This window comes from Lichenostomus cassidix, chromosome 5 (genome assembly GCF_008360975.1).
Source record: "Lichenostomus cassidix isolate B80296 chromosome 5, HeHo_3.0, whole genome shotgun sequence".
In the NCBI taxonomy this organism is placed as follows: domain Eukaryota; kingdom Metazoa; phylum Chordata; class Aves; order Passeriformes; family Meliphagidae; genus Lichenostomus; species Lichenostomus cassidix.
In genome coordinates this window covers 37,222,846-37,237,598 of record NC_139486.1, presented here as the reverse complement: position 1 = coordinate 37,237,598, position 14,753 = coordinate 37,222,846, and the positions used below count along the sequence as shown (strand labels likewise).

General features: G+C 42.1%; 1 protein-coding gene across 1 annotated transcript in view; it reads right to left on the bottom strand.

Annotated features, from left to right (window-relative positions):
* LTK (leukocyte receptor tyrosine kinase) overlaps window positions 1-14,753 on the bottom strand; it is a 92,091-nt gene that overhangs the window by 13,524 nt on the left and 63,814 nt on the right. The window contains exons 11-22 of the mRNA XM_085062392.1: window positions 12,748-12,849; window positions 10,973-11,150; window positions 10,294-10,444; window positions 8,055-8,186; window positions 7,357-7,513; window positions 6,317-6,499; window positions 5,684-5,782; window positions 5,034-5,186; window positions 4,181-4,291; window positions 3,318-3,504; window positions 2,534-2,624; window positions 1,222-1,286 (exon numbers count right to left, since the gene is read on the bottom strand). Coding sequence (XP_084918518.1) covers window positions 1,222-1,286; window positions 2,534-2,624; window positions 3,318-3,504; window positions 4,181-4,291; window positions 5,034-5,186; window positions 5,684-5,782; window positions 6,317-6,499; window positions 7,357-7,513; window positions 8,055-8,186; window positions 10,294-10,444; window positions 10,973-11,150; window positions 12,748-12,849 — 1,609 coding nt within the window. The remainder of the gene's footprint in view (window positions 1-1,221; window positions 1,287-2,533; window positions 2,625-3,317; window positions 3,505-4,180; window positions 4,292-5,033; window positions 5,187-5,683; window positions 5,783-6,316; window positions 6,500-7,356; window positions 7,514-8,054; window positions 8,187-10,293; window positions 10,445-10,972; window positions 11,151-12,747; window positions 12,850-14,753) is intronic.

Sequence of the window (14,753 nt, the reverse complement as noted above, 5' to 3'; positions counted from 1 at the left end):
AAACCAGCATCTAAGTATGAGCTGGGCCAGAAAATGAGAAAAGCTTCACATTGCACAAGTTCAAAATTTATAAATTCTGAATACTTACAATCAAGCCTGACTATGGTACTATTTTACAGTCATCTTTGAGCATACTGTTCTTTTAAGGTTATGGATTTCTGTTAATGAAGTAAATTCCAAGACTGGAATATTTAAAGTACAGGTGCTAATAGGAGTGGCTGTGTGTTATCTTTTCCAGGAAGGTTTTATAGATCTTGCAATTCGTTGTCAGAGGTCATGCAGATGGGACCTTATAAAGGTCCTGTCAAGCTTACAAAGACATCAAATCAAATGCAGAACGTATTTGTACAAAAATGTTGTGCCTTCTTACTCCTCTGAACAAGACCACCAGAACCAATCAACAGAAATATTTGTTAAATTGTTGTAATGATTTTGAGGTGGGATAGAGTTAATTTTCCTCACAGTAGCTCATATGGTGCTATGTTTCGGATTTGTGATCAAAACAGTGTTGATAACATATTGGTATTTTAGCTACTGCTGAGCAGTGCTTACACAGCATTAAGGTTTTTCACACACACACACCTCCCCTGCAGCGAGAAGGCTTGGGGGAAAAGAGATTGTCCTGACACAGCCAGGACAGCTGGCTGCTACTGACCAAAGGGACATCCCATACTGTATGGTGTTATGCTCAGCAACAAAAGATGGGGAAAGAAGGAGGAGGGAGGGAAGGGTCATTCAGAGTTTGGCATTTGTCTTCCCAAGTAGCTGCTGTGCATGATGAAGCCCTGCTTTCCTGGGATGGCTGAACACCTGCCTGTTCATGGGAAGTAGGGAATGAATTCTTTAACTCTGCTTGGCTTGCTCACACAGATTTTGCTTTACCTATTAAACTGTTTTTATCTCAACCATTTTATCTCAGCCTTCTTGTCCTTCTGATTCTCTTCTCCATCCCACTGCAGTGAGCAGCCAAGTTGCCTAGTGGCATTAGAGCACCAGAGATGGGCAACAAAAGAACCTCAGTTACCTTGTTTGAGATAAATGAGCAGCTGAAATCAGTAACTTATATGCTACTAAAATGTCACCTGGTGAAAAATAAGACTGAATTTCTTTTCTGAACACAGGCAAGTGGATAAATGAGTCTCTGATTACCTGCATTACTCTTTTTACCCCTGCCCATCAGTTTCCCCCTAAGCATCAGTCCAAAAACGCCTTAAATTATACCTGATAATCAATGCTTCCATCAGGAAATCCATCTCATCCTGCTCAGAGCAGACTTCTGGCAGGGTCTGTTGAGAGGTAAAGACAGTGATGGTGATCCCACCAAAGAATTGAAATATTTACATGATCACCAAAGAAAAAAGGAAAAAAAAGAAAAAAATGAGCATGTAACATATAAATCACCTCAGGAACCTATAAGCAGTGGCACATCCTTCCAGTGTCCAGTTTATTGCATATGACCCATTTGGTAGTAAAGTCAGAATAGGAAACCAGTGACCTACTTGAAGATTTTTGCGCACGTGTGTGTGTGTGAACGGAACTCTATGCACACTTCTGGAGCAAAAATAGCTTCAGGTACACATCAAGAAAAATATTAGGTGGGGACTTACAGACCTAGAAAGTTCTTTAAAATGACAGTTGTTACTCATTCTCCCTTTTCTTTGTGTCCACATCGCAGCACATGCTTGCCTGTCATATGAGACATACAGCCACTTGATTTAAATACTTGTGTCATACACCCCTATAGCTTTCTCTCCTGCCAGCAGATTTGGACAGCATCTTCTGCTGATACAGATGAACTGGATTACTACAAATGAACAACATGCTGATCTCCTTCTGTTTGCCACTGTGCTCTGGTGCTTCTTCTAGTCTGGATACTGAAACTGAGTTGGGCAGTTGCAGCTGCTTACTAGTGTCCTGGGTTTTCATACACATTTGTACAGTGGCACAGGGAAGTTCATGACATGAAAGACAGGATAAATAACAGTAGAAATTATTTTCATTAATCAAGGCTATGTTCTTGAGCTGAACTCATAGAAGTAGATTTGGTTCTCTGAGTCACAAGCTCCTAAAATAACAGAAGCAGACTATGAACATCCTTAACTTCAGGGCTGAGTAACTGACAAATCCTGAGGAAACAGCAGTAATTCCAGAGAAAATCAGGTTGTTATCTCTTGCCATTAATGACAGGGAAATTAGCATGATATCTTAATATATATTCACAATGACATCTTTAATGCTGTGCAATAACAACAGACTACTAGAAAATTTCACATATAGTAGAAAAACACTACTCTCAGTATACAGGGAAGAAACTGAGAAACAACACAAATTTTTAAATACGTCATGTGAAAAACTTAGGAGAAAGCAATCAAATCAAAGCTGATAATTCCCGGATGCAGCAATGTGTGTGAGCCTGCATCACACATATGCTTGTGCCATTATGCATGTGATCAATGTGAATCTCCAGCTGGAATAGTGATAATGCAGCTCTTCTGGGTAATTATTGCTGTATAACAAATTTGTGGGTACTGACCTTGATAGCCACCTGTAGTGGGTTGGGATCCCCTGCAATGCCTACCACGGTTCCCTCATAAACCTCACCAAATGCACCATGTCCTAGTGCCCTGCAAGAAAAGAAGAGAGGGAACAGATGTTATATGTCCTTGGATCCAGTGTTGGCCAAGATCTTCTGTTCAGCTAGTTCAAGACAAATCAACAATATGGTTTTATTTTCATCTCAAAGCTTCTGAAAACAACTTATCAGTATTCTCTATCCCTAAAGGGGTAAGGTTGGATCCTTGATAGTTCTGAACAAAAAATAGGTCTGTTCAGTCTTAGGGCCTATCACCACGTATGGCAACAGCAAGACAAGAGAGAAATGGAGATCAACAGAATAAGGTGGCTGCAGACTAATGTCTTCAGGAGATTGTGTAAGACACAAGAATGATCAAATTTTCCTGCAAAAGTTTATATGACTTTGATCAGGACGGTATGGAGTTGAAGAGCAACCTTGCATTTATCTCCTTATGACAGGAAATTTCCTTGTGATAGGAAATGCTGAAACAGACATACTGATATAGATTTGGAAGGGAGCTACTGCCAGGAGGCAAGTGCAATAAAAACACAAACACAATAGAGATGAAATACCAATGTGTGAGAACATCGAACAGGAGACTTATGATCTTCTATGTCTGCTTGAGAACTTTATGGAATCAAATTATCCTAGAGAACATAGCAAGTATTCCATCTATTGTATTTTGGCTGACTTGGACTAGGTGCTTTGCAGTTAGTGAGACAAGTGGCCCTTGTTTTCTCACCGAAGCAGAGAGATATTCTTCCGTGGGATCTCCTTCAGCTCGCTCAGAGTGGCAGCCTTCCCTGCAAAGCAGTAGTTGGGGTTGTAATCAGTCATGATGACAGATGTACGGATTTTGCTCAGTTTATATTCTGGGCTCTGCAGTCGTGCTCTGGTTCCTTCCAGCTGCTGCTTCTTCAGGTGATAAACTGTGGGTGGTGAGACAAATTAAAATGCACATAGAAGATGAACAACTGGGCAGAAGAGATAATGCTGGCCACACAGAACAGAATTACACAAATCCCATAACTATAAATGGTCCAGAAACATCTTTAGCTTGGTGGTATCATGCTCTTCTTCATACTTTTCTGTGATTTAGTACTGGAGGTGCAGTCTTATTCCTGCAGGCACCTAATCACCTGGGAGCAACTTAGGTTTCTATGCTGCTTTGTACATTGGCTGAGGAAAGAGTGGTCCGCAAGACATCTTGTTGACATCAAACCAAAAATCAAACCATCTCCCTGAATGAATTATATATTTAATTATATATTTAATTAAAGATTGTGATTTCATCCTGTATAGCAGTGGCTGCTAAAGCAACACGTGTTAAGAAGGCTTTCCTAGCTCTTTTGTTCTGTTTGTATTTGTGTTCTGCAAATACCAGGGAAGAGCAGCCCTTACCCTTTGGGACTATGGTTGCACCTAACTGTGGGTGGTGATGTTTTCTATCACTTCTTTTTCCCCGTTCTTGCAATCCATTTGGGAGACCACAACACTTTGGCTCCAAGTATTGAATGCAGTGGCATGTGGCCAGGTGGTCTCCTTTTGTCTTACTTGACTGGTAAAAGTCAAGTCAAAGGGTGATAAGAAGTAAGTGTATCTTACTGATAGACAGGCTGCCACAAGTGAGGATCATTCCAAGAACCACAATCACAGACACCACAGCTAAGAGGAGCGGGAGAGGCAGCTGTCCGTCTGGCATAGGACCCTGGGGCACTGGAAGAATAAAAATAGAGGTGGATTAATCAGAAAAAAAGAGCTACTGTAAAGCATCCCCCTGAAGGCTGCTGGTATTTCAGAAAACAGTTCAGAGATCATGGCCAAACCATCCTATAAAAATTACAGCAAATCCCTCTATAGCCCTGAAGGTTGAAAAAGTACCTAAATAATTTTAAAATCATTGTGAAGATAGAACGCTAACTGATAAAACACAGATTTCTTATCTATTCTTCGATTTTCTATAAATTGGTAACATCACTACTCATAAGTTGAAAATCTTTACAGTTTTGATGTTTTGGAGCTCCAAGAGACTGTGAGAGGAAATAACTGAGTACAAGGCATCAGCTGACAGGCACAGTGGGAAACTACTGTGGAAGGAAGTAATTTGTGGCTTAAATAACTCAGCAGTAGGTGGTACGTTATCCTGGGGAGGTATTTATGCTTAAATATCTGATACACTGAGCCCATTCAGGAAATTTACACCATGTCTCTCTACAGATATTTTACCTCCTGCCTAATCCAAATGTGAATGTTGGAGATGGTGGCAGAGATGCAGCTCAGCATGTAAGCAAAAGTCATCAAGAATTTCCAGTCTTATGTTTGACTGCCATTTCTCACAACACCTTGTCCTGTGGAGCCACTAGCTGTAACTTGGGAACTGAACACCAAAAAAGCCAGAAGGAGAGATTATATAAAGAATAGAGATGTTATCCAATGAGGCTAAAACTTCTGAACTTACCAGTGCAGGTGACATTGTCGTTGGCCAGCACAGCCCCTATCTCACACTGGCAGACTGGCAGGTTGGTGTCAGGGTCCCGCTTGCAGTTGTCTGAGTGGCAGTGGCTGCAGTTAAGATAGATCTGAACCTCCACCTCACCATGACTCTCCATGGCTGAACAAGGAATCAAACACAACAGGTGGGTTTAGTTCAGTTTTTCCTATCTTGTTCCAGTAAAGTAAAAAAAAAACAAAACAAAACCTAGCAGGTACCTACAACTTCTTTCCTTCTCTGCAGGAGAGCAGAGAGTCCAACACAGTGTGGACATGTCAGAAGCCTGATGGGGATATGTGGGCAAGAAGATATTTGGTTCCTTAAGAAAACAGAGAGACCTTGAAGTGAATTGACCTGGAAAAGTTGGGGAATGAGGATGTGCAGATGAACCTGATGACTTGGTGTCTTTCCTGGTTTAGAAACTGAGAGAAAAAATGTCCTGGAGCACTATGGAAATATTTAAAGAAATAACCACAGCTAAAAATCTGACCTGCAGTAGGAAATAAGCTTTAATGAAATTAATAAAAAGCAAAGACAGGAGAAGAGGGAGCAGAAAAGAGGAAACAGAGAGGAAGAAGGAAGAAAGAGGAAGAAAAGAAATAAGAACTATACTGTACCTGCCAAGGGATGCAAGAAGATCTCTCCAATGGGGTTCACAAAAGAGATGCCATCCTGCCCACCAGCTGTGATATCATCACTATCAGAGGCATGCCCCCCTGAGGAGAGAAGAGTATGGCTAGCTGATCAGTGCTGCATGCTGCAAAAAATGTGATGTCTTTGAAGGGCTGCAGTGACTCCTGGCACTTTTCACCTGGGATCACTCTGGAAGAATAAAACCTTCCAGTGATATTGGATTGTATAATGTCAAACCCTCACTTGACCAAGCCAGCACCAAGATTAGTGAAGTAACGTTACCTAATGTAGGTTTCTCAGTTCAGCAAGGCAAAAATGTGTTTCTTTTGAAATGAAAAAAGAAATTGAACATTTTCAATGGGTAACTTGGGAATGGGTGAAGGGCTGATTCATCACACCTTCCAAAGATTAAATCACAGAGGAACACTTTCACAACCTTGATTTCCACAGTTATAGAGAGACGGTGGAGAGCAGGGTAGCTTTTATACTGTTCAGTGGAGTATCTGTGAGTCACCTTGTGCAGCCGTGCACCTCTGCACTAAGAGCACTAGCCCTGACCTGCAGGTGCTCTGAAGGGTACAAATTTAGACATCATGACTTTCCCCCAGCAGACTTACCTCTGTACCCTCCGCCTCCTCCCCCAGAAGTACAAGCTCCTCCTCCCCCACCAAAACCACCAGAGGTGCTCCACTGGAGCTTGGCTAGTGCTTGGGGACAAGCTTGACCTCCTTCTCCACCTTCCAGAAGGGACTTCCCAGCCTGAGGAAGCAGACTCTCATCTTGCCAGCCACCACCTCCACCTTCAGAGAATGAGAAAATAAAACAAGATCATGTGAGGGAAGCACAAGCAGAGATCCTCTGTACAGAGACAGATTAGCACTTATCAATTTCTTAAGTGCCTAATTCAAGGTAGCCCTTTCTTTATGTTTAAAAGAATATACAGACAAGCTCCTTGCTGCCATGGCCAATAACAAAGTGGAAATCTAAAGCACAGCCTGTGCTGTGCTGCCTAAACCAACACCTCAGCACCTATTTCTTGTGGCATTGAGGAAATAAGGAGCCTCTTACTCCAGTTCAGGATAAATGGTTAGGGCAGTCAGCCATGTGAGATGCTGAGATCCCCAGGGAAATAAAAATAAACTGGATTTCTGCATCTCACTGGGGCCCTCAGTAAGTCTGCTACAGTAGGAGATGGACAATCACGGGATTTTTTTGCCTCTTAGGAATGGATTCTAGGCACAGCCATCACAAGATCATAAATAAGCTTCCATTTGTGGTATAATCCCCATAATATTATTGCTGTTGTTAGGGTTTAAGGGGAGCAACAAGGAAAAAGTCTTCTCTTCAAAGGCCATTGTTACAGCGTAAAGGAGTGGGCTTCATCCCCTAAACATAATTTTCCCTGGTTCAGTTCATAGAGGAGAGGAGTTCTCCTATGGAATTGCCTCTCCTGGAGCACTCATCACCTGTCCTGTGCATTCTCTTTTATCTAGTGACACACCGTATTAGAAGACGCTCCTCACAGACTACCAGCATATTTCTAACTACTGCCACAGAAAAATTCCAAAAGATTGAAAAAGAAGCCCCTTGCTTCATGCCTACAGGACGAGTGTATTCAGCCACCTGATTCAGACCCTGTGTGGTTTTAGTGTCTCACCTGCTGCCCCAGTCCTCCCACTGACTCCAGGTACTGCAGTGCTGTTCTCAAATTGCTCCAGGGCTACATCATCCAGGGAACTGTCCTGAGCCTTCAGGTAGGCTTTTCCTCCTCCTCCTGCTGCGATGAGCAAAGGTTCGAAAATCCCATCCTTCTGCTGGAAAACCCCCCATCAAACATCAGAAAAACTTCACATCCCTTGGGTATGTGTACTCATATAAACTCTGATATCAAAGATCATGAAAGCATCCCAAAGAAGAGTGGCCCAAGGCCAGGGCAATGCTACTGCTTGTATCACAGAACCATTACAAAAATGTTTTACATAATGTTCCTGTGTACAAAAGTAACTGTTTAACCAAACATCAAGGTTTTGGGATTCATTTTTTTAGGACTACTTCCAGCATTGAAGTGGGATCCTACTATAATTCCCACGTCTGAGCTGTTAAGGACTGAAGAGCCAGTTCAGCTGGCCTACTGACAGTGATAAATATGAACAAGGATATGAAAAGAGATAAACAACTAATAAGACAAAAAACAAAGAGAGACAGAAAGAGGAGGGGGAGAGAGAGACAGAAGAGGAAGATGCCTTTTTCATAATTGTTTTCTAAAGATCTGTTTATCATATGCCATGATTGGCAGTGAGAGCTAGCTGTTCCGCTCGACACTGCTCAGGCAGGATGCAAAGGCAAAATACTTACTCTAAAGATGTAGGTTGCTCCTCCTCCACCCCCACCTCCTCCAGCCCATTCCTTCAGGTCCTTATTTTTTTTGTAATCTTCTTCAATGAGAGATGACTCCCCTAAGCAGATCTTCTGGGTTTCAGGATTACCCTGAAAGGAGACAAGAGATGGACTCAGATATCAGCAAAGTCCAATTCTTGAGAGTATATTTCAGTATATTAATAATGTCATAATGTTTGTCATGTATATCAGACATATATAAGCCAGTGTGCAGATTATCTTTGTAGAAAGTGACCTTTTCTACTAGGACTGACAGCTGAGGGATAGATCTGTCTGTAACTTTTGATTTTCAAACTCACATTATACATGCAAATGAAAATAAAGATGCATACAGAAAAAAAAGTAATGACTCATCATTAATTTCCCATAATTAACATTTTGCATATTTAGAAATTCTTATAACTAAAAACATTTAAATGGTTTATGGGTTAATTCTGAGAACTTTCTTACTTCCATATTCACTATTTAATTCTCAAGGAGATAAATGCATAAGGCAGACAAAGGTGACCCACACACATAGGTAAGAATAATGTGTTACTTGGAAGAGTAATTTGGAGAACCAGTTTTGTATTCCTGCACCACTCTTACTGCCTGTGTCCTTTCACTCATGCAGAATCACAGAATGAGGAAGGTTGGAAGTGACCACTGGAGGTCATCTAGTCCAACCTTGCTGCTCAAGCAGACTTCTCTGGAGCATGTAACTCAGGATTGTGTCCAGATGGCTTTTGACTATCTCCAGAGGAGACTTTGCAACCTGTTCCAGTTCTCAGTCACCCTCACAGCAAAGAAGTTCTTCATCACATTCAGGTGGAACATGTTGCAGTTTCTGCCCATTGTATCTCATCCCAAGACTGAGACTGAGATTGATTGAAAATTGACAGAGGGAGAGCTCTTTCTCAATTCTAGTGATGGTGCGTGGCCTTTCTTAGTTGGTGGAGCAATTTGGTTAATTGAAACAGGAGGGCAAAAGTTGGCAAGGTAGGTAAAGACCAGGGAAAAGCAACTGGGGTAAATCTGAGGAGAGAGAATCAAGGTTTGGGGCTGCAGAACTTCTTCAGAGAAAGGAAAACAAACATTAGTCAGCCAATACACAGCTTCACCACAATTTCCAAAGCCAAAGAAAGTTGGGCTTTGGAAGTGGGAAAAATTAACTGCAAGTTTTTCCAGTAGCACCTGCCAAAGGGAGACAGTTAGTGCTGGGTTATACTTTGTAATTTGGAAAACAAATAATGAAATGCAAGGGATTAATGTACAACTTTTCAGATTGTGACCTAAGACTAAAGAGTGCACTGGAAAGGGAACTGCAGATATACAAATGCATGTTTTTCTTACACAAATACAATTAATGTACTACATAAAGTGAAGAAAAGGTGGGTTTAGAGTCTGTTGCAGCATTTGGGTAAGACATATACTCTGGGGAAAGTAAACAGTAACTTCAATTGCCTACAGGAATAGTTTAGGCATCCCCAAACACACCAGCCAGTGGGGAAAAAACAACCTTGTTCCTGGGCAGGGGTTAACAGCATTGCTGGAAAAAGGCAGTATCAAAAACTGATGCTGAAAAGAGGTAATTTTTGAGCCTAAGTGACAAAAGAACTTTCACATCATTGGGTCTAGCGTTAGAGGACACAGATAAAAGCATTCCTATCACCAATTTCCATTTCTCATGAGTGGGGTTTTTTTGTCAGAACAAATACCTAATCCAGGGGCCACTGGAATTAGTGGGAAGATTTGGATTCAGACTTTAGTCTTTAAGCTTAGAGACCATGTAACACAGTGCAGCCACAACACTGCTGGATGCTTCCATAAATAACAGTAAATTTTCTGAAATCCTGGCAGTCAGAAAGAACCCTAGGCTGTGGAAAAACAAGAGAGGGAGCACATCACTTGCCTATGAACTTCCTGCTTAAAATAAGCACAAGAAAGCCGTTGAAGAACTTATTTCAAACACCAGGAGTTTAAAGCAAAGTTTCTGTGGGCTTCATACTTGTTTGTGCATTTTGGGATTGTTTTTCTTTTCAGTGTTCTTTATATTTGTTTTGAGATTCTTTCTAATTTCTGTTATTGGTTCTTTCCTGTCTCCTGACTTGATTTCATTGCTGGATTCTGGGATTTCTATCTTTTATCACCAAACCCCAAGCCACCCACTGAATCGTATCTGCAAGGTCTCTGCCCACACGTGCTTGGCAGCCCTCACCCCAGGGCAGGCATCCTCCCCCTGCTGCCCCACTAAGATGTACAGCAGCTCATCTTTCTCCAGGTGGAAGGTGGCTGAGATGAAGACCCCGTGGGACCTCTTATTGTGGTTTTTGGCTCCCTTCCCCCCGGCTGCTCCATAGGCAGAAATCCTGCAAGGCAAAGCAAATAATTAAAGTAACAATTCTCACATTTCTCATCCCCAAAGTAAATCCATCTGCAAGGTCTCCCCAGCCTTCACTTCCAAATAGGCATTTCTCCAGAGCAGGCTCCCCTGCTGTAGCAGCTTGTGGCTGTTCTTTGTCCAAGACCCACGTTGGTGGGTTGCTCAAGAGGACAGACCAACCCTCACCAGAGCACTGGCAACAGAGACTGCTGTTGGCACGAGCTGGTGTAGCCCTCTCTAGAAGTCTAAGGCTACAGCACTGAGATGATAGCAGCACTTCCACTTGACTGCATGCCCACTCTCACTCCTATTCTGATCTCTTCTAAGTCTGCTCACCCTTCCACGCTTCACAGTAGCTCAGACATGTTACAGCTACCTTATAGCTACTGCTCCTATTTTTTCTCTGTCTCCTCCACCCACTCAGTACAGATGGTCCCACACTTGTGTTTGCTGAAACTCCACGAACAAAAAGCAGTTAAAGGTGGCTGCCCCTGCAGCACACAGTGACCTTCACCTGTATCTGTTTGTGGCTGGCACTCTCCAGACTTGCACTCCTCGGAGCTTGCCCTCCTTCTCCACAGTCACCGACACGTTGCTGTTCCTGTAAGCACTGTCACACTGAGCTTGAGTTGGCCCATGGGGACCACTGGCACCACATGTTGAGAACCACCACAGAACAACAGTTGTGTCCCCTGTGACCAAAACAGCAAGAGTTGAGTCAGATGTGAGCTTCCCTCTATTTCTCAGTACTTATACCCGCTTTGTTCTAGTCATAGCACAACTACTGCTTTGTTATGGTCACTGTTTGACTTTCTCCTCTCTCACCTTATTTCTTGCACACTATTTGATAAATCATGGACTGCAGATAAACCTCATCCATTGAGTGTGAGGCAGGAAAGGAAAAGGGAAGAGGGACTTGATTTCTAAGAAGGGGTTTATCCAAGCAGCTCACAGATAAGATCAAATTCCTCTTCTCAGTGCAAGTCTGAAGCAAGATGATGTTCAGCTTTCCAGATGAGAACTAAAGCATTTACACATAAGCAAGGGCTGAAAACCCTCTGTCATTACAACTAGAGACCATCTATGAAATACAGTGAAAGTTTTAAGGGACTTGTCTCAGGCTTGCACAGGAAGCCTGTGGAAGCAGAAACAGCCAGGGGATAGCCTCTTGCTACCATCAGTAGGGACCCTTCTCCTCCAAGCAATTTCTTTCCTGGTTCTCATTAAGCATTATTCTTTTGTTTCTACAACAGTGCAGCAGCTAACTGTCCTCCATTTCACAACCCTTGTCCAGGACCCAAATATATCCATCTTGTCCAGTGAGTGAGAAGAGGCACAAGAATAAAACTTTTCAGTACTGTGTCTAAAAACTGTGTGATGCAGTGTGTGCACAAAAGCAAGAGTCAAAAGTAGAACTGTTTAAGAGCTGAATAATTAAAATAGCCGTAAAAATTACAAACTTTTAAAATAAAAATTCCAATCTTGTTTAAAGGAAAAAGCAAGCAAAACTACCCCCAACAGATGTCATCCTGTGCACATCCAGATGGATCAATGCAGTACAAGTTTCAGCTACATTACAGCATTCCCTTGAGCTAATGGGAACAGACAGCAGTACACATTGTCACATTCCAGGTGGACACAGCCTTCAGAAGCTGGTACAGTCACACACTGGTATTTGCTGGCCACAAAACAGCCTCAAGAACAACCTCTCCTCCTCACCTCCACCTTCAGACAGCTCTTCTCACCCACACAGTTCTTATCTGTCCTCCAGAGTGGCAATCTCTACCACTATCAGTAAATGAGTTCCCAGTGTTCCCTGTCTTCCTAGTTTTTAATCCAATTTTTCTCCTCAGTGGATTTCCTCATTCTCACTTACTTCTCCTCTCTGGATTTTCACCACTTGGATGATGATCACTCTCTGGATCTTTACACCACTATTGTACACTCATTTTATTCAGCTCCACTGGTCAGCACTCTATTCCCAACTTTCTGTACAGTCTACACCTATTGCTCCTAAGCTGTCTTTTCGTGCACTCCAAATCTGAGTCATGCAGCTTCTGGTTTTGCTTAAAGATATTCTGCTTTTCCTTAGAGAGGACCTGCTATTTAAGGTCTGGTGAGCTGGGCTCCAGCAAACAGCTTCCCTATATCCAAACAGAGGCTACCTGACACATCTTTGATATGGATTAGTTGCCTTACTGCTATAGAGCGGGCAGATCACACAGAGGAGAGAAGAAGGGAGCCACCTTTTATAGCCAAGAGACAGGTTTTCAGTATTGAATCATGTACCTGGGAGGGAGGGCTCTTCCAGGGGGTTCAGTAGATGCTCATCCAGGATACTAATCTCACGTGGGTACTGGCGTTTCCCACCAAAATGATTCAGTTGTCTTCCTGTAATAGTTTGTAGAATAGAGGAAAGAGGTGGGAGGATGGTAGAAAAGAGGGACAGAAAATTTAAAGCCAACGTGAATTAATTAAGTACAACCATTTGATTGAAATAAGTAAATATTATCTTGGGTAGAAAAGGTGTTTTGAACAATCATAATTTTGTATTACTCTTTTAAGCCCATGTCTTGGGTTAGCTACTTGTGTCTGTGCTGAAGTCAGTGTTTCTTCACACGAACACAGACGCTCCATGTTATGTCATGCAGGAGAACCTCCTTGGCCTGCAAATTGCTCTATGTGTGATTACAAGAGATTTTAGGAAAAATGTCGTGTGGGAGAACAGATACCAGGTATTGATGTTCTGCTGGTCACACAGGCAGGTGACAATTCTGGACAGTCAAATGGTGTAAAGGTGTAAAGGAGAATGGTGACAAAAATAATTGTCTTTGGTTATGAATGGTGTCATGGCAAGTAAACCAGCTTAACAGATCACCCTCCTCTCAGCAACCAACTCTGAGCACCCAAGACCTCTCCTAGATCACAAAACACTTAATAAAATTACATGTCTCACTAACACATACAGTAAAGAAACAGCAGCATACCCTTGACACCAGCTGTAAATCTTTGGACAAACCTTTTTGAAAACCATGGAGCAAAACTCTACATTTCTGACCATTGAGATAAGCCTTTGAAAACCAACCCTTTCTCAGAGAGGAGGAATTTCAAATTAATTGCTGATCCAAAACATCTGAATGTATTGAGAACACCACACCACCAATGCTGTGTTACAACAGGAAAAAGTAATAACAGAACACTTGCTTCATAATCTGCAAGCATCCTGTTTCAGTAGTTAAATTAGACATTTTTATGCAGATTTTTGATTGGAAAATCTCTGTAAGAAAAAGGGCAGGCTTCTTTCCATTTTGTGAGCCTCCCATTAATTTAATACTGAACACTTTTCATCAGTTGAAAAACATTACAAATATTTCAATTTGTTCCAGTTGTGAGAATCTAACAGCTGTGTGATGCTCTATTGAAAAGAGATTCACTCAGTTCCAGATGGACAATTATCTCTGCCACAAAGCCAGTGCTCTAAATAGCAATAATTAACACCCTTGTTAGCTGTGTCAGAAAGGCCAAATAACTAATTGAAGCATGGAGACCTTGCTGAGCTTTTACTCCTGAGAATATTCCCCCCAGGTCTGCCTGAAAGCACATTGATGCATGGAATTAAAAGAAAGCTTTGTACTGACATACTCTGTCCATACTGAGATAGAGAACTTCAATGGATGAAGCTGTCAAGCCAGTGAAAAATGAAATTAACCCAAAACAAATGAAATTAATCAAATGCAAGGAGGAGAACAGAGTGAAAGATACAATGCCTGACCAGAAAAGATGCTCCCCAAGGCCTGCACTGAATTATAAATCCCAAAGGTCACAACAATTTCAGATACTTAGCGATGTACAAGAAGTCTAGTTATGTTTGCCAGAGCAAAGGAATGTAAATCACTTTCTGAAACAGAGTCAATTTGTGTGTCTGCATGGAGCTTTTTGCGGTAACCCAACGGAGTATCCTAAGGCAATGCCTCGTTTCCAAACAAACAATCTTTCCTCCTTCTCCAAACAGTCTCAAACCCTTACTCTCTAGAAGAAACTTTGTCTCCTCTGTTCCAAGCAGCAGATGAGCTGCAAGACAGGCTGAGCATTGCCCTGTCCACATGAGCTGTTAACTCTTTGAAGGCTGATGTTTAATGCACTGTCAGACATGAACTTGTAAGGTGGCATTTTCTACAAACATAGTGTAGCCCTGGGACCCAGGGGCTGGTGCTCTAGTCTATTTTAGTTTCCACTTCCTCTTCTAATAGGCAATATGTCGACTGTAGAGTGAACAGAAGGGAACAAGAATTAAT